Below are 27,365 nucleotides of genomic sequence, written 5' to 3'. Positions count from 1 at the left end.
CAACCTCTCTGTCCTATGTCTCCAGCTATATACGAAAAGTTCTATGATACAGCACGCAAATAGCATTTTTAACATTGTTGTTAATTTTATATTCATTGTACCTCCTTACTATGTTTTCTATTTTTTTCTTTTAGTTGATAATATAATACATCCTGTTTAGAAGAGGCCTAATATCTACGTGGCCTGCTTTGAATTAGGTTACCATAATTTCGTTTTGGATATTCTGTGGTTGAGTTCTATTTTGTTCATCGTTTACATTTCTCTTAAGTCGTTTCTTTCAGGAAGCCTTGCCAAAATTTCTTCATGTTCGATTTGTCCAATGATCTCTCTTATAATTCTGGATGGTCCTTCATGTGGCCTTTGTGCAAGCCTTTCCCTTGGTGTCGCATTGACCCACAGAACTTCAACTGCAGCAAGAACTGCCTCATGCAGATGTTGTCTTTGTCCATCTTTTAACGTATGTACCGGTAGTTATGTTATCTAGATTTGAATTGAAAAGGATGAAATATATATGATATGCGTAATAAATCACTTTGTGATTTAAGACGGCGCCCATACCGTCGGATCCGGCCAACCAGTCACTCATTCGAGTGCACCTCAACACATGTATGGACTTCAGTCCTGCATTCATAGACATCTATGACGTAGTGGAGAGGGCGGCCACTAGAGGGAACCCAAGAGATGGAGCTTAATCTGAGACGATTCTAACCGGCATCGGGGTTGTATCCGGCGTGGCTTAGTGGATAAAGCATCAGCACGTAGAGCTGAAAACCCGGGTTCAAACTCCGGCGCTGGAGACAATTTTTCTCCGTTCCATCACTCTTTCATCATATGATGACGCAGAATATCTGCATGGAAATATCATATGTACTTCGGTACATCAAAAAATATATATAATATATAGATTTGAATTGCTTATACATCTTGCATTACTAGTTTTTCTTTCCACACACTGCCAATACAATTTATTGCCATCTCTACTTCTGGAGTGAGAGTGGTACATGTACCTATCTTTTACTGAAATGTTTTGTTTTTTCTCTGAACGAATGATTTGGGCCATTATGTTAATTGAAGTTTGTAACAGAAAACTTAGTATTCCGAATTAGCTTAGCAACGTCTCTATTGCAATACAGTGTATTGGATAATGTTGGACATTTTGCACTGGACATCTTTTCCTGTGGACGTTTAGGATTGGACAATTTAACCCGAAAGCAAACCAATACATACAGCACAGCTACGGAATAATTCGGCAGACTATCATGGTCTGGACAACTGATGGATACTGACTCACTGGTAATCTCTTAGGAAGTGAAACCATGTTATGAGTCATTGAAGAATTCTCTCAGTTCAAGGTTGAGGTTGGATAGAAACCAACGTGATAGGATGGTCGAACTCTAACATGACGTTACCATCTAAAGAAACAGAAAGTGAAGCTAAATCATGATCTGCTACACAGAGTGAACCATAAGTAATGCCATTAATTTCAAGGGGTTATTCTTTGAGATATTACAAACAAAAATGTTACATATAATTTTGCTCGTTTTTGCTTCCTTTTCGAGAAAAAAAATGTTTTATGTGAAACATTTCATAACGAATTTTGGGAAAGCCAATTTCCAATATGCTCAGTCAATTTAAGAGAGCAGTGTATTATGATAATAAATTATTGAAAAAAAAAATTAGTTTTGTTCTTTAAATGTGTAGAAATCTGATCTGAACTAATGTAACATTTTAAAATTCCTTTGCAGAACGAAAAGTTACATTGGTTTGAATCAAATTTTTGCACATTTAAAGGACAAAACTAAATTTATTTCAATCATTTATTGCAGGGGTCGTCAGCACAGAGCACGCTGGGGCTAGTCTCTCTTACCTGCGGAAAACACAGTGCACTAGGGTGCACTCCATAGCTGCTAGTGGGTATGCTCTCTATCTCTCCCTGTTGCACTACAGTGCACACGGGACAGCACCGCATACCCTTTGCACATTTCAGCAAGTGCTGACGACCACTGATTTATTGTTATGATACATTGCTCTCTTAAACTGACTGAGCATATTGGGAATTAAATCAATAGCTTTCCCAAAACATGCACTAAAAATGTTTTATATAAAACATTTTTTTTTTCTGAAAGGAAACAAAAACGAACAAAATTGTATTTAACATTTTTTTTTCCTAATATCTCAAAGAATAACCCCTTGAAATTAGTGACTCATTCTGTATAAAATATGATCAGTTACGAAATATCATAACATATTTTGCACAGTATACTGTCAAGCACTAGCAAGACACATATTAAGTCACTTAAAACGCTTATTTCCTAGAACTTAGTAACTATTACATTTTGATCCCACTTAAAATATTATTCATTGTTTGGTACACTCTTTTAACACTTGTATAATCACTGATTCACGTTATAACTTCTTTACTGTGTTAATATTATAACAATTACCTGGCTGACTAGTTTCGGCTTGGTGTCCATCGCTGTCAAAAGCCTAGTGAGGTCCAGCGCTATCTTTTGGTTTCCTGTTGTGATAGGGTGTGTTCATGATTGTTTCGAAAAGGGTGTGTGTTTTGAAAGTCAGTTGAGTTCAGAATGAACACATTACAGAACAATCACTAACTCCAATTACAACTACAGCAACATAGACACTGGCATGAAAATACTACACATCCAGCCAAAAAAAACAGAAACTTTACACTCTTACTTACTTACAAACGGCTTTTAAGGAACCCGCAGGTTCATTGCCGCCCTCACATAAGCCTGCCACCGGTCCCTATCCTGTGCAACATTAATGCACTGTCTATCATCATATCCCACCTCCCTCAAATCCATTTTAATATTATCGTCCCATCTACATCTTGGTCTCTCCAAAGGTCTTTTTCCGTCTAGTCTCCCAACTAACACTCTATATGCATTACTGGATTCGCCCATACGTGCTACATGCCCTGCTCATCTCAAAGTCTGGATTTAATGTTCCTAATTATGTCAGGTGAAGAATACAATGCGTGCAGTTCTGTGTTGTGTAACTTTCTCCATTCTCCTGTAACTTCATCCCTCTTAGCACCACATATTTTCCTAAGAACCTTATTCTCAAACACCCGTAATCTCTGTTTCTCTCTCAAAGTGAGAGTCCAAGTTTCACAACCATACAGAACAATTGGTAATGTAACTGTTTTATAAAGTCTAAATTTCAGATTTTTTGACAGCAGACTAGATGATAAAAGCTTCTCAAACGAATAATAACAGGCATTTCCCCTATTTATTCTGCGTGAAACTTTACACTCTAGAATATAAAATTTACAAACATACAAACACACATTCACAGTACATCCTGAACACTCAACTGAATTTCAAAACACACACCCTTTTCGAAACAATCATGAACACCCCCCCCCCCCCCCCACAACAGGAAACCAGAAGATAACGCTGGACATCACTAGGCTTTGAATAATGATGGACACCACGTGAAACTAGTAAGCCAGGTAACTTTTATAATATTAACACAGTAAACACGTTATAACGTTAATCAGTGATTAAAATATTACTCCATTTCATAGCAGATATAGAGCTGCTAGTGGAATAATAATAATGTAAAGTGAAGTGTAACAGTTCAAAGTGTGGAAATAGCACTCGGCTACATAGTTCAACCCCTTGTGGCATCCAAATCCATCCATAGTACTCCTATTAACTAATCAATAAAATGTGAATAAAATATTAGATAAAATGAATTAAAACAGTAAATCCATGACGTCATTTGAAAATTACTGACATTTAAAAAATAAAAGAAACTAAAAATATATTTTTTACTTCTATTTAGAACATCCAGCTGTTAAAAAAGTGGTCTACTTACGCAAGCGTCTATTAACAAGCCAAAAATACTTTTAAAATGGCGAAATATAAATAATCTAATCTTCTAATCAGTTCAGAATTGAGCCCTTAATATAGCAGTATAACAACTTAAATGATTAATTTAATCAATTTAGGTCCAGAGTCATGAAACGAAACTTTAATTTTATTCAAAGGAAAATGTTATTCATTTATATTCTTAACAAATATAAATGATACCTCGGGAGGAAATTAAACACAGCATAAATACGGGAAATGCGTGTTGTTATTCGGTAGCTTTTATCATCCAGTCTGCTCTCAAAAAAGCTACAATTTATAAAACAATTATATTACCGGTTATTCTGTATGGTTATGAAACTTGGACTCTCACTTTGAGAGAGGAACAGAGATTAAGGGTATTTGAGAATAAGGTGCTTAGGAAAATATTTGGGGTTAAGAGAGATGAAATTACAGGAGAATGGAGAAAGTTACACAATGCAGAACTGCATGCATTTTATTCTTCATCTGACATAATTAGGAATGTTAAATCCACACGTTTGAGATGGGCAGAACATGTAGCACATATGGGCAAATTGAGAAATGCATATAGATTGTTAGTTGGGAGGCCGGAGGGAAAAAGACCTTTGGGGAGGCCGAGACGTAGATGGGAGGGATAATATTAAAATGGATTTGAGGGAGGTGGGATGTGATTTTAGAGACTGGATTAATCTTGCTCAGGATAAGGACCGATGGTGGGCTTATGTGAGGATCAGTGGCGTATACTGGTTAAAGGGTTTGGGCTACCGCTGACCCTATTATTACACAAAATATATCTAACAATTACTTTAATTTTAATTACTATGGTAAAACTAATAATACAAAATTATTACATTATGTTATATTATAAACTTTTTCTTTTGTAATTTCCTTGGGCTACCACCGGTAGCCCGCAAAATACGCCCCTGGTGAGGATGGCACTGAACCTCCAAGTTCCTTAAAAGCCATAAATAAGTAAGGCAGTTTCATGTAAGTAATATTGTATAGAGATCAAAAAATTGTTACATTAGAACATTATCCCTCATAATTTCGATATAATGTGGACAGTATTATTTTATCTTTCTAATGATTCATATGCCCTAAAGTCGCTATATCTTCCCCTTTTACAGTGCTATTATTTGAAAAATAAGTAAATTAACAACATGATAACAAATAAAATTATATGCTCACTTACTCACTGTCTTAGTTGCAACCACCTTGGTTTCTGAGCAAATCTAGAGACATCATCATCAATTATGATGGTGTTTTTAAGTATGGTAGTTCATTTTCTATCTGAAGCAGGGCCACATGAATAAATCCCTCTAGGATCATTGAAGTTCTACTAAGTCTTGATTCTTCTCATTGCAGAAAAACTTTCACAAACTACTGAACTTACGAGAATGGTAGCAGCAGCCCTTAGAACTTTGTACAAATTTGGGTGTAAGTTTTCATTTACAACTTTGTGCAAATGACTGAAGCCAGTGCATTTAAATTCAACTGATCTGTTTCTAATATAGTTTTTAACAACTGACATTTCTACTTTGAGAACAGTTCGATCTATTTTCCAACTTTCAAACACTCAACATAGTTGAATAATTTCAAGGAAAAATTGTTCCAGGGCTGGGTATAGTTATGGAGGTACGTTAACAGGAAGCTACAATTTAAGTCACACAGAATTTGTGTGCACTCAAAGTTGGGTTCTGGCGTCTTGTCAGCCCATTTGAGTTGTGTGGATATAGAGGAGTAGTGGGGTAGCTCAGTCGGTACAGCATTCATGCGCTAAGCGAAGGGTCCTGGAATCGATACCCGGCTCCGGAACTATTTTTCCTTGAAATTATTCAAATCTGCTTTACAGGGAGTTACTACCTCAAAGCCAGATTTACTCAACATAGTTCCTAACAAATGGATTTGCCTTCTCAAAATTCAAGTTAAACAGACCATCAACAGTTTTAAGTCAGGGACAAGAATACTTCACTGAACCTGTACCTTAATCTACCAGTCTAAACATCTAGAATTATGAAATACACATTTGTCTCCCAACAGTCCTGATCACTCTGACTACTTTGGCTCTCCTCAGACTCCTCAACAGTTGAAAGTACAAAACTGTCTCTCAACATCACATATTTTTTACGTCTTCTTTTCTTGGAAGCTTTTGGATTTTCTAAGCAGATGCTGTGTATAACTGGAAACTCTTCAATATTCCTCCAGATTTTAGAAAATTCATCATCAGTCCTTTTCTCATCTAACGTTTCTACAATACCTCCTATCAGTTGTCTAGAACCTCATTACTTTGCATATGCTTGCTTAACACGTGAGTGTAATAAAAAAAGTAAGATTGACATTGAAACTAATCTGTATATACAGATTTTAAAAGTTCAATAGCCTATATTATAGTCTCTTGATCTTCATTTTTATCAATTTCAAATCTTAGTGCTTCCACTACAACACCATAGTGTTATTGAGCAACTCACAATTATGATATTTGCAGGTCCACCTTGTTGTTCCGAGTGAAGTAATTTCAAATGGTTTTGCCTTCAACGACTGTCATATTTTTCTTAGAATATCATGATTAAAAAGTTAAAAAGAATGCACATACAGTAACTTTAGGACATTGAATAATATTTTTGAAGTTTCTTTGCTTTTACAAATATCTGTTAGTACAAGTGCCACTTTTGTGTGTATAGCAGTGAAAATAAACAGCTTTAGGGTACCTTTCCCTAAGCTTAGTTTGCAGTCCTCCTATAGTACCAGACATGACTGCTGCACCATCATCTGTGTTTGAGCTATTATTGTCAATCCTTCAAAACTTCAAATCCTGAAGAACGCTTAATATCAGCTAATTTTGCTGCAGTTTGTCTGTTCGAGCAATCAACGAATTTAAGAAATATTTCATGAGGACTTGATCATCAACATAACGAATGCAAAGAGGTAATTGTTTCTGTTTCTCACATCTAGTGTCATGAACCATAGTAGCAAAAAATTCTCAGGCTTTTCTTGGAATTTGGAAAATCATCCACATATTTTGTCCAAAAACAGTAATATCATTAAACGACTTTTCAGTGCTTTAGAGCCATGAATGTCTTATACGGTATTTCAAATTATAAGCTACCTTGGTTTATCTGAGCAACATCGCTTTTACTTTTTCAGAAACATTATTTATATGTAATGATAGGAGAATGTTTGTTAGGCCTAAGTCAATTGTGCTGATAAAATGTATTTGAAAAAATATCTGAAGATTTTACCTACTTCATATTTTTCGAAACAACCTTATTTCGCATAACTACATCCTCTGATTGGGCTTCTTTTTCTCTTCACTAATGTTTGCACTGTGGGCCAGAACTAAACCTCTGACGATGTGTGGTGCGCCTATTGAGAATTGCTGGCATACAAGTTAGATATGTACATGTACCTTGCTGTGTCATGAAGTTGGTATAATAATTACAGCTTTTGTTTTCATTGGGCGAACAGAAGTTTCTGAGCAGATTTCAATGGATTCAATTGTAAAGAATTGAGTCTTGAACATTCCATGTTTTAAAAATAGTCCTTTGAACACCTTCAACAATAGTTATTTGTCTAGTGCATGTTACTGATATACACATAAGTTAAGGTTAACAAGTGAAATGTCCTCGTAAAATACAGTTTTTCCAAACCACCCAGTACCCCTCAAACCATTGCCTATCCTTCTCATATATATATATATATATATATATATATACACACACTTATGGCTTTTAAGAAGCCCTCACATAAGCTCGCCATTGGTCCCTATCCTGAGCAAGATTAATCCAGTCGCTACCATCATATCCTACCTCCCTCAAATCCATTTTAATATTATCCTCCCATCTACGTCTCGGCCTCCCCAAAGGTATTTTTCCCTCCGGCCTCCCAACTAACTCTCTATATGCATTTATGGATTCGCCCATACATGCTACATGCCCTGCCCATCTCAAACGTCTGGATTTAATGTTCCTAATTATGTCAGGTGAAGAATACAATGCCTGCAGTTGTGCGTTGTATAACTTTCCATTCTCCTGTAACTTCATCCCTCTTAGCCCAAAATATTTTCCTAAGAATCTTATTCTCAAACACCCTTAATCTCTGTTCCTCTCTCAAAGTGAGAATCCAAGTTTCACAACCATACAGAACAACCAGTAATATAACTGCAAATCTTATTTTTCAGGTAAAGCTTCCTGTAAAGCAGATTGAATAATTTCAAGGGAAAAATTGTTCCGGGGCCGGGTATCGATCCCGGGACCTCTGGTTGGTACGTTCAACCAGAGGTCCTGGGATCGATACCCGGCCCCGGAACAATTTTTCCCTTGAAATTAGTAATATAATTGTTTTATAAATTCTAACTTTAAGATTTTTTGATAGACTAGATAACAAAAACTTCTCAACCGAATATAACAGGCATTTTCCATATTTATTCTGCATTTAATTTCCTCCCGAATATATAAAGTATAAAAGTAGAGGTTTGTTACGTTATGAGAGGACACTGACCCACTAAGTTAATCTCGATATATACAAGTTGTGTTATTAAAGGATCACAGTATCTCAGTACCAAACAAGGTGGCTCAATGGTAGAACATTGGACTTGCATTCGTGAGGTCCCAGAGTCGGCTAACCTGATCATAGTTTTAGTAGTTTACTTGATCATAAAATAATTAGGAATCTAGTTCATAAAAAAGGTAGTCACCAGTGTAGCTCAGTCGCCTGCATAGGCGGAGAGAGAACCATTTCCTTGTAAGGGCAAAGCAAAACTATAGAATCTCGATATAACGAGATTATAGGGGACATCATTTATCTCCTCCCCCATTATAGCTTGATCTTGGTACAGTATATTGGAATATTATCATTTAATAAAGGTATTGTAAAATAAAGTAAAATTGTAACAAAATACGAGTATACAGACAATTTTACTTTTTTTTTTTCCTCTTTTACAGAGGAGGGACCTGAGGGCTTGCACTGCAGCCCGAGGCTTATTGTGCTTACCACTTCTATTTTCTATGATTGGGTAGCCGAACGGCCACGCTCTTGTACAAGTACAGCATGCCACACAGTGAACTTAACCCGAGCTATCGGCCTCAGTAGCGCAGTTGGTATTATAGTGCTGGCCATCTGTGCTCGGGGTTGTTCGATTTCACTTGGGCTGCTTACCTGGTTAGTTCCCCCCCCCCCCGAGGTTTTCCAACTGTAAGACAAATGTCTGCTGATTCAGAATTGCGCTCGGGCATGGGTTCGATTTCCGCTTGGGCTGCTTACCTGGTTGGGTTTCCCCAATCGTAAGGCAAATGTCAGGTAATCTATGTAGAATTCTCGGCCTCATCTCTCCAAATACCATCTCGCTATTACCAATACTATCGACACTAATAACCTCGTAGTTGACACAGTGTCGTTAAATAACCAAGTAAAAAAAATAAAATAGGTAAAGGCATTAATGCCTACTGTTTATACATGGCTCACAGACATGCCAATAAATGGACAACAGTTTTGTATTGACCTCGAAGTTAAAGCGACTGTAAATACAATAAATTAAAAAAATATATACCTCAGTATCTTCATAAACACATAACATATTTTACGCAATAAATCATATGGTGTGAATTTTGTTATACTTACCATATATTTCTGTAGATAAGACAACCTTTTTCAGATAAGACGAGGTATGTCAGGCACAATATTATGGTTTTAGTTTATATTTGTCCTTTAAGACGACCCCTGAACTATCAGCTGTAATGGGAAAAAGTGAAAGTGGAAACAGTGATAAAATCCTTCAAGAAGGCGGAATTTCTAATGCTATGGATGGCACAGAAGACGATTTGTTATGGAATACTGATGACCAAGTAGAAACAGACTCGCTATGTTCAGAATGGGGCCCATATGACGACGTTGTCAACAGTGAAAGTAAGGACATTGATGAGCTCTTTGCTTCGGACGACAAATGTGATTTGTTGTATTTTACAGTATAATGGTTTCATTGTAGAGTTTTAAGATCTCTTTTTTTGTATCTGTCATATAAGACGACTCTTGGTATTGTTTTATGATCCAACTATCGTCTTATTTGCGGAAATATATGGTAATTAAAAATTAACTCAAAATAATGTGTGCTCAGAACTTCGATGATGACTAATAAGATTTTTTCATGACTGGTACGGTTCAAGCAATATCTCTGCCAATATGATACAATCAACACATTCGACTGTAAATACATAACAAAACCACCCTCTATTAGATGCAGGAATACTTTGAACATGTTCAGTACTCAGTGAAGTAATACTTGGTAATATTTCTAAGTTCTTGTAAATAAACCAGTTCTCTGTTAATTTTCAACATTCGATATTACGTAGAGTTACCATACGTCAGCATTTATGCCGACATGCCCGCTTTTTGATAAAAATAGCTGTCTGTCCACATATATTTTTGGAAATCCTCTATTTGTAGCATTTTTCATACTGAAGTCTTATATAATCGTTTCGTTTGGACGCATGTAGCTGTGAGCTGTGCGAAACATATTTCAGTGTATGTGATCGTTAATGCTACAGCAGTCGCTGTAAGTTACTGCCACTGACACTCCGCAAGCAAATAAAAGGGCTTAAATTTATTTACAATCGCGAAGAAGTTAAGGACAAACATTTTTTTTAGAAAATACATGATGCGCGAAATCATACAATAATTGGAGTCATAATTATGTGGAAGATGAGACAAGAAGCTCCGTATATTATTGCTCGCACCTATGTAGCCAAAATATATTTGCATGCATCTCGAGTTTCGTCTTTGTTGCAGCAACATGCGGGAGAGATATGAATATATCCCACATGACATAGAAAAGTGACATAACTAAAAAAAATAGCCTTTTTTGAGTTAACACTGTAGAAAGATGCACAACTGGAAAAAACGAAACATTCCTACTGCCAATATTAACAGATAGAGAACATTTGTCACTTTTCTTTTGGGCAGGATTTGCATGCCCGGAGTATGGAACAGTGATATTTCTGAGTTCGGATAGAAAAAATTATGGTATTTTAGTGCCGAATAAACGACACTTTTTAAATTGTGACATTCTTTTCTGTGGGAGTAATGTTTTACATTCTTAATAAGTAGTCATAAGTAAAAGAGTGTCGATCTTAATTATTGTTCATATTAAACATAATAATTATCAATATCCATATTAACAAATTTAACAAATTTAGAACAACTCGAAGAAAAATAATAAATAATTTAATGATAATGGTAAAAATCCCTTTCAAGCCTATCAACTTTACGTATTACGTGACCTCATTCAATAAAAGTGTTAACAGAAAATTAGTTCTTCATCACTATTGACTAAATTGTCACAACTTAAAATAAAGTCCTGAAAATTTACTTATGCTATAACGTCATTACGGAATAGTGTCACAACACAAAACGTGACTATTAAAAATGTACATCTATGACGAGTTTAATTAAAGAAGAATGTCATAATTAAAAATTGTACTAAGGAATGCTTGAATAAAAAATAGTAGGCCTATACAATTAGTCTATTAGTCTCTAAATGGCAATAAATATATTTTTTGCGGTAACAGTATTTTATTGATTTTTAAAATGAGCATAATATCTCTTTTATTTGTATGTTTTCAGTCTTTTTGCTCTCCTGAAAAATCACGTTTTTTGAGTTAGGTCACTTTTCTATGTCATGTACAGCTGTCAAAAGAAAAAGTGGCCGCTCTCCTGAAACAAAGTTCCCTTCAGGTATCTTCGCTACAATTCGGAGACAGGCGATGTTACATGTTGTTGGACCACGTTGCCTAATATCTACAGTTATAATTGAAGTATACTGTGTGTTATTCGATAGCATAATGGTAGCGTTCAGGCCTCTTATTCATGAGGTCCTGCGTTCGACTACAACCTCGAGCTTTTTATGTCCTTTTTTGTTCTGTTTTTGAGAGAGACAAACTAGACATAATGGCTCCTTTCTCTTTTATGATTATTTTAGTAATTAACATCAGGTTCATTAATATATTATGCCATGACTTTAACATTATCATTATGATATTGTGGCTGCAAACGGAAAGAAAAAAGATTTTATTCTCAATAAAATATCTTTCGTGGCATAAACATAACAAATTTACTGGCGTCGGCCTTAAAACATTCAAACAATTAAGCGTTCAAAAAACAAAACAAAAAGCCACAATTCAATATTTAGTCTATCTTCCTCTTATCTCGATCATCTTGCAGTCGAGTGGGCATGGAATTGACTAGTCTTTGCAAATAGCGACTGTTCTTAGACACGATATTCCAGGCATTCTGAACATACACACATAAATGTTCTGTCCATGGGCAGAGCTTTCATTGCAAACACAGCAATCTCCAATCTTTCCTATTTTCTGCCTTCCTCTTAGTCTCCGCATATGATCCACATATCCTAATGTCGTCTATTATTCTTTTCAACCAGAGACCCAACCAATTCCTTTTTCTCTTTCTAATCAGTTTCAGCATCATTCTTTCTTCACTCACTTTTTCAAACACAATTTTATTTCTTATTCTGTCTGTCCACTTCACACGCACCATTCTTCTCCACATCCACATTTCAAACGCTTCAATTCGTTTCTCTTCATTTCGTCGTAATGTCCATGTTCTTTCCCCATACAATGCCACACTCCACACAAAGCACTTCACTAATCTCTTCCTTAGTTCTTTTTCCAGAGATCCGCAGAAGATCCTTCTTCTTCTATTAAAAGCTTCCTTTGTTCATGTTTGCAGTTTTCTTGGGAAGGATAGGCCTAAATGCGGTAACATCCCGTTGCTTTCCGCACACCACTATCTCTTTCGCATCTTATTAAATTCTAGGGGGCCCAAGCGTGGAGATGAGGAGAGTGGATTTGACTAATTGGGCCCTCCGGACTTCACCGAAAGTCATGGCAAGGGTTAAATATTAATTCTATCAGGATGTTTGACCCGGTCAGAGACCGGGAAATCTCAATTAGCCTTTGCCCCCCACATCCTGGACTAGCTTCTACGAATCATCAGAAAATCTTAGAGTGTGATTGGGCCAATTTTTCCGAAAATGTTTCCACACTTTTGCTCTCGTAGGTCAGCGGACGAACGTCGGAATTTAGATGTCAACGTCTCAGGTTCAATTCCTCGTTACTCCTTTTCATTTTATTGTGGTTCAAGATAGTATAATGTAATAATACAAAAAGAAAAACTAATACAAGTATTATGCAACTGGATTTTTCCAAACCTAATATTAAATTTATGTTATTTATATCGCTAAAGAACGATTACAATATAAATAACTTGAATATTACTTATACAGTATCACTAAAGAACGATAACAGAATATAAATGATAAATATCGGTTTGTTTAATTAATATATTGCGAAAGAACAATAACAATATAAATAACTTGAATATTGTTTTATAATGCTAATGAAGGAAAACAGAATATAAATGATAACTTGAATATTATTCATATCGGAATTTCACAGATTTATTACAGATGTATTTAAGAAATTGTAGAATAGTAATTAGTAACAGTGTCCTATTTATTCTTCTTGGAGCCAAATTTGTAACTTTTAAAAGTGTGGTTACTATGTTGAAGTGTGTGTTGTAACGGATGCTTGATTTGTTATGTATGTGAGTCAGTTATGGGATGCTTGATGTCGTCGCAATGTCGTAATTATAGTTTGATTGCGTTTGTGTGACTATTGTGTATTAATTTATGATGTATGGTACGGAAATCTGCATATTTGTGTTATAGAAGTGTTACGTATGTGTGTTGTTAATGTTTTTGTATGTTTCAAATTGATACCTGATATTTGTTTTGCAATTGCAATGCCTAATTTACGGATTGTTTATGTTTTGTTTACATCGCGTAACCTAATTTAATTTTCTTTTCCATTTCTCTTTATGCTTATCTTTTTTGTGTATAAAACTATAGCCCTAACATACATATGTAAAATAGGGCTAACCCCCATTAGAGATACAATAATAATTATTATTCATATCGTTATAATACGATAACAGAATACAAATGATAACCTGAATTTTATTCATATCTCTAAAGAACAATAACAAAATATAAATAACGTGATATCCATAAAGAACGATAACTGGATATAAATGATAATTTGAATATCATTTACATCGCTAAAGAACGATTAAAAAATAAAATGAAAACTTGAAGAAGGCCCGAACCCACGACCTTTGAATCATTAAACAAGCACTCTACCGCTGGCCTACGAGGCGCAGATATGGAACACTTTCATAGTTCCGGAACTGCTTGTACAAGCACATGCATCGTGTAACATCGCCGCGACCCGAAGTGGACTTTGAAAATATTCGCTGTTCACGAGTGCGGCCACTTTTTTTTTTTTACAGCTGTACATTGTATGCTAATCTATATTGAATAGAGCGGAATAATACTAACAATAGTAACTGCAACTGCTGCTGTTGCCTGTTTTAACTGACGTTACAGATCGCTGGGAGTTCTTGCGCCACAACCATTCAGAGCTTAAAACTTGTCAATAATGAGAGGTCGATTGATGAAAGCTATGAAAATTGGTAAGAAACAGGGATCACAGGTACACGGGAAAACCATATTAATATTTCTCAGTGGAACAACAGTCTGCGTGCAACCACTGAAAGCTTAAACGTGTAAATCATGTTCATCTAGATACATCCTTCATTTTGTTAAATTAAATAGCAGTGAACTTATCAAGTACTTCTAAGTAAGTTACTTCCGAAATTCCTTGGATTATAATAAACCATCGATTCTGTGAAAGGACTTCATTTTAATGAAATTTAATTCAGACATTTTACATGCAAACGTATGTTTGATTATTTCTTTGTATAGTAACAAGAAATTATATTAAAGATAATTAGGTCTAGTGTCAAATATGCGGAAAATGCAAAAGTGATATAAATGACGAAGTTAGTACAAAGAGTTTGTTGGTGAGAGGAATGTCAACATTTTCAGATTTCAGAATATGGTAACCCTAATATTACGAATTTCGGTACCAGCAACTCCCGAGGTTGCATGGCTTTGTAGTATTTCCAGTTTTACATGCACTCATTTACTTTGTGACATTTGTTCATAGGTTCAGACAAGTACGCACAAGTGGGGCCGAGTGGGTCATTTGCCAGGATCAATCCTGCTTAACACAGGAGAATTGTTGGCATCGTGGACAAGTGCCAAATATCCTGCACTGGTAAGTTAATAGGCATCAGTATTTGTGAAGCACGTACTTGAATTGGCTAATTTCCTGATAAGGATTTATTTCTTCATTCAGTTTGATCAGCTCAAATTAGTTCATGTAAAACTATGTGACAAAAATCTTTCTCTTACTTGAATTTCATAATTACTATGGAAAGGATACTGATCTTACCGTCCTGTACCTCCAAATCCACCTGCCAAAAATATCGGTCCATTTTGCATAAACATATAGAGAAGGATTTGATAAATCATCAGTTATGTTTTCTTTTTCTTTTTTTTTTTACAAAGTTAATTAAAAACTAAATTTAGAATTTGGAATTCAGTTGATGCCAAATTGTCGTAGTAACAAAATTATCTTTCTTGAAAATATAAATGATAATGAATAATGTGTAAAGAGTTCCAAAGAATTTGTAATACGATCTTTTATATTTGAAAGATTTTCAATTTTAATAGTTGGTAAGTAGACTGTGGAAGAGAACCTCTTGCTCCAAATAACATAAAAATCTTTTAATATATCTCTGCTGCCCAGTGACTAGTACATTTCAAGTGACTTATCTTGGTCGTGGGCATCAGAGCATTAAAAAGCATTGTAACTTTATACTTTCTCCCTTCCCCCACCGCAAACTATGACATTGCACAGAGGCAGAATATAATAAAAGATCTTTATCTCTGACCAGTGATTAATAGGTATATTATATTTAGACGAGGGGCTGCAAAAGGGTATCTGTCGGATACAGGGGGGAGAGCCATTAATCCTTCCCATTGAAGGCTTTAAGGAACCAAGCTGGACAAATACCCAATGTCCCATCCCTACCTTCCCATGGTGCAGCTGTTAATAAGCATAATTTTACAAGCTGAACTAAAAGGAGGGGCTACTCATCAATTAGCACTGGTCAGCTTGATGAGTTAATGACTGAATTTGGTCTAATTTTCCTCTAACCAATACCTAATTCCCTCTTTACCCTTTCCTATCCAGTCCTCTGACTGAACTCTTACTTTCTTCAACCCCGACGGCATTAGAGCATTCGAGGCCTAGGGGTTCATTTCCCTTTCCTTCCTCCTCTTTCTACTTTTCTGTTCCTAGTGCAGACCTGCTATGGCACTAAAATCGTTCTCCAGTGGCTTAAGGAGGGAAAGCTGGTGATCAACAAGATCTCCCAGCTAGGTCCAATGGACCCGTCGACCAACAGCAGGTGTGGTCCTCCAGACATTCTGGGGGTTGTGTGTGAATGAAGTAGCCACCAAAACGTTAAAATATGGTGTTCACTTAAATTGGTTACAACTTGCCATTTTCACTCCAATATGAAATGAGTACCATTAAGGTAAAATTATCCGGAGGTAAAATAGTCCCCCAATCGGATCTCCGGGCGGGGACTACTTTAATGATACAGAATCAACTAAACATCTTACAATGGAATGCTGGCGGTATAACATCAGCCAAGAAGACTGAACTAGCCAATATACTCTCAGATAATAATATAGATATCTTCCTTATTCAAGAAGCAAACCTTAATGCTGACCAATTAAATTTTTTTATTTTATTTTAAAGGTTTTAATATGAAACTGTTACCCAAAGGTAGACAGATCAGTAGTGGAATTCTCGCAGGTACATCAAAGAAATTAATTACAAATTTTCAAATCATAAAACAGATGGATAATCAAGACAAATTAGAACTAATAAAAATTGAAGTATGGAAAAATCAACAACATTTCAAAATCTACAGTGCCTATAACCCACCTAATAATCCCCTTGATCTAACTTTGTTTGATATACAACCTAAAACTATCATAATTGGTGACTTTAACGCCCACTCCCAACTTTGGGGCTACGATAATGTAAACCAACCTGGAAAAATGATCATGGACCTCCTAAATACTACAACCGCAGAACTTGTGTACAGAAAAGAAGATCCCCCTACTTTCATTCATTATTCTGGTTCTGGTACAAATCCAGGCTTATTACTAGTAACATCAGATATCCATCACGAAACCAAGAAAAAAATAATTGAAGACCCTGGATCTGGCCATAGTCATCATTGCTTCTATCCATCTCCACCAAAACCGAAGAAAAGAACTCCACAATAACAAAACAACATGGAACTTTAAGAAAGCGAATTGGAAACTATTTACAACAGAACTCGACGAACACCTCAAGGTCAATACACCACTAATGGAAAATACAAATTCAGATAGATTGAACAAATATTTCCGTGAATCTCTTCTTAAATTGCAAAAAAGCACATTCCACGAGGCAAACCAAAAGAATACACCCCATTCTGGACAGAAAACCTGAATTTATTGAAACAAGATAGAGATAAAGCAAGAACCAAAGCAGAACATAGCAAAACACCAGAAGATACTCAAGATTGGAGGAAGAAGACTGCCATTCTTAAAAAAGCAATCATAACAGCAAAAAAGAACAGTTTCAATAAATTTATTGAAAATATTAATTACAGAACCGATATCGCTAAAACATATAAATTTCTGAAGAATATTTCCAATACACAGAAAAATACTAGCCAACCTATTATTCATAATAACAAAACACTAACAGATACTAGAGATATAGTAAACGCATTTAATAAACATTACTCAAACTCTCACAGATTACATCCCAATATCAAAAAAACTGACAAATTTATCAAAAGAGAATTATATAAAAATAATAAAAGCAATATTACTAGTACAAAACCTGAAATATTTCATCAAAATTTTACTTCCAAAGAATTAACTCTAGCTATACAAAATTTAAAAACCAAGAAATCTCCTGGCCCCGACAACATTCATTCCGAATTTTTTAAACATCTGGGGGAAAAAGCCAAGTCTGTACTTTTATCCATTTTCAATTTATCATGGAACACCTCAATTCCTGCAGCTTGGAAAAAAGCAATCATTGTACCAATTCACAAAAAAGGGAAACCTGCTCATGATGTTAATAGCTATCGACCAATAGCACTATTAAGCATGATAGCAAAAACCATGGAGTCCATGATCTCCAACAGATTATATATATTATTTTAATGTACCGAAGTACATATGATATTTCCATGCAGATATTCTGCGTCATCATTCGATGAAAGAGTAATGGAACGGAGAAAAATTCTCTCCGGCGCCGGGATTTGAACCCGGGTTTTCAGCTCTACGTGCTGATGCTTTATCCACTAAGCCACACCGGATACAACTCCGACGCTGGTTAGAATCGTCTCAGATTAAGCTCCAACTCTTGGGTTCCCTCTAGTGGCAGCCCTCTGCACTACGTCATAGATGTCTATGATGTGATTTAAGACGGCGCTTATTCTGTCGGATCCCGGCCAACTAGTCACTCATATCGAGTGCACCTCAGCACATGTGTGGACTTCGGTCCTGCGTTCATAGACATCTATGACGTAGTGCAGAGGGCGGCCACTAGAGGGAACCCAAGAGTTGGAGCTTAATCTGAGACGATTCTAACCGGCATCGGAGTTGTAATCCGGTGTGGCTTAGTGGATAAAGCATCAGCACGTAGAGCTGAAAACCCGGGTTCAAATCCCGGCGCCGGAGAGAATTTTTCTCCGTTCCATTACTCTTTCATCGTCCAACAGATTAACTTGGTATTTAGAATACCAAAATCTTTTATCACCAAGACAAGCTGGCTTTCGACAACTACACTCTACCAATGAACAAGTCATATGCCTCGGCCAAGAAATAAAAGACAGTTTTAACAAGAAAGAAGATACCTTGGGAATATTTATTGACTTTCAGTTAGCATATGACTCTGTTTGGAGAAATAAATTATTACTAAAACTCTAGAAGTTAGGTATCTCCAGCAATATGTTCAGATGGATATCAGAATTCCTTAGTCAAAGATTCATTGCCACTAAATTCAATAACTCACTTTCTAGTTACAGACAAACATATCGAGGTCTACCTCAGGGCGCTGTCCTCAGCACAACTTTATTCAATATTTATATAAATGACTTACCCTCCCTATTAAAGGAATCAAACATGAAAACAGCACTATTTGCAGATGATATAGTTTTGTGGACTTCCGGATCTTACAGACATAGAGACAAAATTCAAAATTCTGCTCTTAAAGCTCTAAATCAATGGAATACATCAAATTTGATGACACTCAATTTAAGCAAAAGTAACTACCAAATATTTTCACTCGGTAAAAAAGAAAGAGAATTCAATATCCAATACAATGGCCAACACCTTCCTAGGACTTATGAATCCAAATATCTTGGAGTTATTTTCGATAGTAAGTTAACATGGAGTAACCATTTGAAATACATTTCTGAAAAAGCTCGTAAAAGATTCTCCCTTCTAAAAAGACTAGCAGGAAAGACATGGGGATGCTCTAGGAATACTTTGAACACTACATACAAAATGTTTATACAGCCAGTGCTGACATACTGCGGAGAAATTTTAATTACTTCACCTTTCATAAACGACATAGAATATGTTCAAAACCAAGCTCTCAGACTCATTACTGGTGGAATCAAAACAACTCCAATAGATTCTATGAGATTCCTCACTAATATTAACAGCATCAAAATGACAATAGAAGAAAAAGCACTGATTCAATATGAAAAACTTATCAGATTACCAGGAAACAATTGGCATTCATACAGTCCTCTCTGTAGATTGAAAACTCAAAAAAGTTTCATATCCATTGTTCAAGAATTAAAACAGAAAATCAACATCCCGAATTTAAAAGAAAACTTACAAATTAAACCAAACCCTTTAACTCTATTAAATATATTTTTTTTTATCCAATGCCACCAGGTTGTCTTTCGACATTTCTGGTCTTCTCTCCTGGCCGTGGCTTAGTTGTAACCCACTTCTGAGGTTGGGGCGCCTGGAAGGCGGAGTTACATTACCCCGATGATGTGATAGGATGATTATGATAATCTGGTGCCAGGAGAGGTCTTAAATCTAAACTTAACCTAAATTCCAGACCATGGACGAACATAGGAATAATCCCCTTTAAGGAAAAATTCCTGTGCTCTAACCGGGAATCGAACCCGGGACCTCATGAACTACAGCCAGAAGCCATTATTAATTATTGCGCTTGTAATTTAAGAGTGTGCTTGTAATCTGAAAGAATTTTCTCTGGACAAAGACTATATTCTGTTACTCCTACCACAATTCCTTTGGTTCTCCATTAGTCATCAAAATGGAACTCTCTGCATCAAAATCCACAGTTAATTCCCGATTTACCACGAAAATCGTCTGTAGCTGCATTTAGATTGGCAACAGGCCATGATTGCTTGGCCAAACACCTGCATAGAATTGGAATATATCAGCCCCCTAACTGCCCATTGTGCAACTCAAACCAAGAAATGGATACAGAACACCTCAAAATCTGTGCTTCAGTAGCTGGTCATGATAATACCTTTGAAAAATATTGGAGTGCAAGAGGTCAAATGACTTTATTGTCAAATGCCTGGCATTAGAAAGCAACAATATATTTAGAAGAGAGGAAAGGTAGGCATGATTCATACATTTACTGTTTTTCATCCTCTTGTGAGAGGTTTCTCTCAAAGCGGATGGTTGGATCCAATACCATGGCCTTATCCTTAACTCTGTCAATGGCTATGATGTTCACACGTCTGTTGGAATCTGCGGTTCAAATACAATGAATTTCTTCATGAATATTCCAACCAAGGTGTCTTAAGACTTCTGCAATACTTTCCTTCATTCTATGATGTCTGTTATTCCTAGCAGCTCGCTTTCCCTGCAGAATCCCATTACATGACCAACAGTTTCTGTCTTGTTGCAATCAGTATCCCTACAACGGGTTGTATTGAAGTATCTGCGAGGAACGGATCTTACAGGAATTAAATTGCAAGATACTTTCAACACACTGACATATACAGATGTTGAAAGAGCTTTTTGGTGGACATTCATGAATTAGCTTTGGGGCACTCAGTATACATAATCACCCCTTTCCCTTTATGTGACAGTTGACACCAAGCTTGGAAAGACCTTGTTCTTAGAATTTCTCTAAGTTTCTTACTCTTGGTTCATAATATAAAATTGACTCTTATCGACAGAAGTGTCTCGTGCAATTTATGAGGTAGGAAAATGGAATTTATTGATCTCAATCCCTGACAAGTTGTTAGATGAAAGACTAGCTGAATACTTCCAGCTATAGGATTTTTTAAAAACTTGGGCTGGACGTATGTTACTCTCAGTGACAAGATTTAAAAAATATATTATGTCCTTTCCAAAGTACCATGAAATACTGCATATCATATTGTCAGCAATGTTTCTCCCTCTTTCTTCTCTCCCTTCTCCCTCTCCTTCTCTCTCTCCAATGAACGGTTTGCCACAATAGCCCAAATTGTAAATGTAGATAATGTGGAAGTCGTTTTTAATAATACCCTTTCAATGTCAACTACATCTCACTGTGAGAAACTGAACACCACGTTGAAAAAAGTCATAATTAACAGTTCACTGAATTTAGCTGTCACTTCAGATTGAACAGCATTTCGGCACAAGATCCAAAGCGACCTTCATAGCTCAGGTGGTATGTGTTTGTCCACTAACCTCAGGCATGGATTCAATTCCCGCTTGGGCTAATCACCTGGTTGGGTTATTTTGAGGTTTTCCCCAATTGTAAGACAAATATAAAGGAATCATATGGCAGATCTTAAGCTACATCTAGCCAAATACTATCTCGCTATCACTAATGCTATCAATGCTAAATAACGTAGTAATTAATACAACATTATTAAATAACCAAGTAAAAGAAAAGATCCAAACGACATAAAATGTGCAAACTTCTAAGATAAATATATAGTGAGTTTGTATCTTGGAGAATTTATGATATATTAGAATCATTGCTGTAAGAATTTTGAATGAAAAATAATCTCATATGATAAATACAAAACTTTCGATCTTAATGGTAAGTGACTTTGTATACAGGCAGTGAAAAGGGATAAGATTGATATTTATTTCGGAAATTTTGAAGATGCAAACTGAGACATACAGAGTGAACTGTAAGTAACATCATTAATTTCTGGAGATTATTCTTTGAGATATTTCAAACAAGAAAGTTTAATATAATTTTGCTCGTTTTTGCTTCTTTTTTGAGATAAAAATTGGTTTATATGAAACATTTCATAGCATTTATGGGAAAGCCATTGATTTGATTCCCACTATGCTCAATCAATTTAAGAGAGCAGCACTATATTAAGATAATAAATGATTGAACGAATTTTAGTTTTGTCTTTTAAATGTGCAGAAATTTGATCTGAACAAATGTAACTTCTCGTTCTGCAAAGGAATTTTACAATTTTACATTTGTTCACATCAAACTTCTGCACATTTAAAGGACAAAACTAAAATTCTTTCAATCATTCATTATCATAATACACTGTTCTCTTAAACTGACTGCGCAAATTGGGAATTAAATCAATGGCTTTTCCAAAACACACTATGAAGTGTTTCATATAAAACAATTTTTATCTCGAAAAGGAACAAAATGCGAGCAAAATTGTATTAAACTTTTTTCTTTGAATTATTTCGAAGGATAACCCCCTGAAATTAATAACATTACTTAGGGTTCACCCTGTATATTCTGACTTCTTTAAAATAGAAAAAATCTAGACATTCATAATGTGTAAGGCTCATGGTTATACAAGGAATCTTTAATGAATGAGTATTTTTATCTACAGCGTCACCGTGTTGTGGTACCTGAACAACCAAAGATCCGTTCCAAAGGACGTCACAGTATAGCTTTCTTCGTGCATCCTGATGATGACACTCCCATCACACCGATTCAGTGCCCTGTAAATCAAGCTGAGCAGCCTGCAACCAACAACTGCATTGTCAAGAATGGAAATAAGATTTATACAGCCTATCAACACCTCCAGATGCGTTTTCGGGAAACATACGCATCTTAATATACAGCCAGGAACCAAAAACTCATACAGACAGTTCAAAAAAGCATTTTCCTTATATTTTAACTAATTTAATCTGTATTTTTATGTAGTCTATATATAATAAACGAGAATTTATTATAATATGCTTTCACTTTCTTCCTCTTATTCTCCTAGGCATCATTTGTGAGAGAAAAACACAAAGAAATTCCAAGTAAAATTTGAGTACGGGTATCCAGAAATTACTGCATTCAACTTCACTCTTCTCTCTCTTTGGTGTATGATTTTCTGTAGCTCATGGTGGCCGAGGTGACACTAGGAGACATATTCATTCAAAGAAGCATAAAACCTAATTATGGTTAAGTGAAATCAGAAAACAAGCCTATTCCATCATTCTTTCTTAATAATGATAAAAACAAGGGTCACAAATGCCGAATTGTTGTTTACAATACATCATTTCTTTTCAAGCACAATATTCCATTACCTATTTCTGGCCATGCTGGATATTTATTTAGAGCAATGTTCCTTACTTACTTACTTACAAATGGCTTTTAAGGAACCCGAAGGTTCATTGCCACCCTCAATGTTCCCCGATTCTAAAATGACACAGAAATATGGTTGTGCAAAAAAAAAAAAAAAAAAATCCTTTGCACTAGTTCAGCCCTGCAGAACCCGTAAGTAGGGGAAATATGACGTCAGACTCACTCCACCTCTATTGGAGATGGTCGACTTCTACGTAGAGTTGTTGATATTCTTTGCATGTAGAAGGTCCATCAGTGGTGGCACTGTAATTTTCAAAAAGGATTGTAATAAAGTCATTGTATTTATAATGCATTATGTCGTTTGAAGGTTTACGATTATGCTTGATTTTCTGTCGGTAGTTTCTTTGAGATTTCTTTGTACCTAACTGCTTTAGATTTTCCAAAACTTTCCTCATATCATCACCTACGGAAATATAAATTTGTAGCATTTAAGTAATGAACCTTGAAAGTTAATATAAATGTCACTATTCATTTCAAAACAAAATAAACACAACTAGTGATGTCCTTAATTTAACAGTATATACATAAATAATAAATAAGAGATAAGTTTGGAAGTAAATCCTGAAAAGACAAAGTATATGATGATGTCTCGTGACCAGAATATTGTACAAAAAGGAAATATAAAAATTGGAAATTTATTCTTTGAAGAGGTGAACAAATTGAAATATCTTGGAGCAACAGTAACAAATATAAATGATACTTGGGAGGAAATTAAACGCAGAATAAATATCGGAAATGTCTGTTATTATTCGCTTGAGAAGTTTCTGTCATCCAGTTGGTTGTCAAAAAAGCTGAAAGTTAGAATTTATGAAACAGTTATATTACCGGTTGTTCTGTATGGTTGTGACTCTTGGATTCTCTCGTTGAGAGAGGAACAGAGGTTAAGTGTGTTTGAGAATAAAGTGCTTAGGAAAATATTTGGGACTAACAGGGATGAAGTTACAGGAGAACAGAGAAAGTTACACAATGCAGAACTGCATGCATTGTATTTTTCACCTGACATAATTAGGAACATTAAATCCAGACATTTGAGATGGACAGGGCTTGTACCACGTATGGGCGAATCCAGAAATGAATGTAGAATGTTAGTTGGGAAGCCGGAGAGAAAAAGACCTTTGGGGAGGCCGAGACGTAGATGGAAGGATATTAAAATGGATTTGAGGGATGTGGGATATGATGATAGAGACTGGATTAATCTTGCACAGGATAGGGACCGATGGCGGGCTTATGTGAGGGCGACAATGAATCTGCGGGTTCCTTAAAAGCCATAAGTAAGTAGGCCTGAGTAAGTAATCAATATACAGTTCGTAATAATAAATTTACCCGAAAGTTTGTCTGTTCCATAATTCTTAATATGGGCTTTGTTGAAATGTTGTTTAATATTGAAATGACGAGTAGAAATAACTGGATAGGACACAGTAAACAAACAATTATTTCGTCTTCTTCAACAACAAAACTAATCACATTCCCATTTTCTCTGGAAGTAGTATTTCTTCGTGGGTTTAGATTTTGCTATGTTCCAGTTCTCTTCAAACTGCAGTACGCGTATTGTGTACCTGCCGCTGCTAGGATGAATTGTTGATAGTTGATATAGGCGAGAACAACTAGAATGCTATGACCACACTGATAGAAAAGGTGGGTGAGGTAAAAGGGGTATGAAGGTAGTCGCTCTGAGGAGCTACAGTTCTGCAGGTCTGCACTAGTTCAATATATAGCAGGTGAGACAAAGAAAGAAATAGTTGAACTTTTGCAAGATATGCCATTTTCCTTGGCTACTGATGGCAGTACTGATGCAAATTCAGTAAAACTTTATACACACTAATTGTACCTTTTTTTTTAATCCTAACAAGAGAACCTTCGAAAACCTGTCGTGTTGTGGATTTTATTCAATTTTAATATAAAGAAAGATGTTGAAAGAGCGAATACAAAAAAATTGGCTTATTATGTGAACTGCATGGTCCTCAAAAGGTGTGAAAATATTGAAAAATCGCTCGAGTAGCCCAATGGCTGTACTCGTACGGTTGATTTTCCGAAACCTTAAGTGCTCCCTTCCTTCCTTCCTTCCTTCCTTTGTGAATGCTATAGCAGCTAACTTATTGTACCAGGCACCCTGCAAGCAAAACTGTGCATAAAGGTATTTAAAAAAATTATGGTTTATTTAACGATGCTCGCAACTACAGAGGTTATATCAGCATTGCCAGTGTGCCGGAATTTTGTCCCGCAGGAGTTCTTTTAAGCACACTTAAATGCCATCGACCTGGACCGGGATCGAACCCGCAACCTCGAGCACAGAAGGCCAGTGCTTTACCGACTACGCTACCAAGGCCAACTACAGGTAGTTATTTCAGCCAGTATGAGATTCCACATTGTCGCATATTGATGTAGACCTATGCATGTTTTATTATGTCTTCAATATTGTTGAATCCATTAAATGTTCAACTTGCTACAAAATATTTTCGTAAGAGAAATATTAAAGAAACTGTTTTTATTTTTTATTGACCGTCTATACAAGTATAAACTTGTTCTCTTTATGAACAAACGCATTTCCGGATAATGTATCCCATCTTCAAAGTTCCTATTGATATTATTAATTACATTTTGTCAAGTCCATGATTTTCAAAATCATTAAACCCTATTATGTCAATGTTAGGTTTACATTACTGAGATCAGTTTTTACATTCACTTGTTAAATAATTATCGTATAAACTAATTATTTACATCTTTATTCAACATGTGGCATACTAAAATTGTAATTTAAAATCTCACAGCACACTCATTTAATCTGAAATAGTGGTTTCTAACTAGGGGGAATTTTTTCATAAAAAGAAGTAAAATATTATTTTTTTAAAGTTGGTTCACAGTGATAATTGTGGTAGAAAAGGTCGCAGTTTTTCTTGGCATTCTCCCATTTCTCCAGATTAGGCATTTACATTGTTCCATCAACATTTCTCTATTCCGTCATCATTCCATGGCTGATGATGCATGGAGCTGGCTGGCTGAGGGGCGAGTGGGGTTGCCTGCTAGGAACCTGGGTACGCAGCGAACCTTAGTGTGGTCAGCCAGTATGGATTGGGAATGCACCTAACTTGAGGGTTAGGACAGATTTAATAAGATCGCAGTGATGGGTCGTAGTACCCCTACCTTAAATTCAAATTGTTTTCTTTTAGTTGGTTATTTTACAACTCTTTATCAACTGCTATACTCATCTACCATCTGAATGAGATGGTGATAATGCCAGCAAAATGAGGCCAGGGTCCAGCGTCGAAAGTTACCCAGCATTTGCTCTTAATGGGTTGAGAGAAAACTCCGGAAAAAATGTCAACAGGTAATTTGTCCCAACCTGGATTTGAAGCCAGTCCTGCTCGTTTCATGATCAGGCATACTAACCATTACTTTACAGTGGTGGACTTTCAAATTGTTCAATTCAAGGATGGTATGATATTCTAACTTTACTGACTTGGCAACCCTGACTGCGCATTTCTTGTCTGCAGATCGCACACCTACACTGTGTTTACTGAATGTTAACTTGGCCGCATTTACTGAAAGTTGACTCATGCGGACTCTCTTCTTTTTACTACTCTTTTAACTTTTATTTTTCTAATTTTTGCTATGACTATCTTTACTATTTTCATTTTTTGCAGCACATCGGTTGAAAATGGCTTGACCTAGTAGTTGGTACAGCGTTGTTAAATAATCTGAATATTTCAAATAAAATACAATAGACTCTTGCTAAACAGACTTTTCCTTGCACAGAGAGGCGCCGGATTACTGGGAGTGCTTAAAAATGTCATTAAATTCAGTATTATAAACTGCACCAACCACTCAACTTGCACTTGTAAATCAAAACTAGAACGTTCCACACATGACCAGCATGTGTATACGTTTATAAGTATATATGTGTATA

The 27,365-nt window shown here is 35.8% G+C and overlaps 2 protein-coding genes across 3 annotated transcripts in view; one reads left to right on the top strand and one right to left on the bottom strand.

Annotated features, from left to right (window-relative positions):
• The window catches only part of LOC138698622 (uncharacterized), a 285,035-nt gene extending 261,972 nt beyond the window's left edge, over window positions 1-23,063 (top strand). For both annotated transcript variants that reach the window (XM_069824710.1, XM_069824700.1), the window contains exons 6-7: window positions 14,936-15,046; window positions 22,716-23,063. In XM_069824710.1, the coding sequence (XP_069680811.1) occupies window positions 14,936-15,046; window positions 22,716-22,943 (339 nt within the window). In that variant the 3' untranslated portion in view covers window positions 22,944-23,063. The remainder of the gene's footprint in view (window positions 1-14,935; window positions 15,047-22,715) is intronic.
• Window positions 1-27,365, bottom strand: part of LOC138698629 (lipid storage droplets surface-binding protein 2-like) — a 466,618-nt gene that overhangs the window by 321,769 nt on the left and 117,484 nt on the right. The gene's annotated exons all lie outside the window — the stretch shown is intronic.

The sequence above is a fragment of the Periplaneta americana genome, chromosome 1 (genome assembly GCF_040183065.1).
Source record: "Periplaneta americana isolate PAMFEO1 chromosome 1, P.americana_PAMFEO1_priV1, whole genome shotgun sequence".
In the NCBI taxonomy this organism is placed as follows: domain Eukaryota; kingdom Metazoa; phylum Arthropoda; class Insecta; order Blattodea; family Blattidae; genus Periplaneta; species Periplaneta americana.
This window is presented reverse-complemented; position numbering and strand designations above follow the sequence as displayed.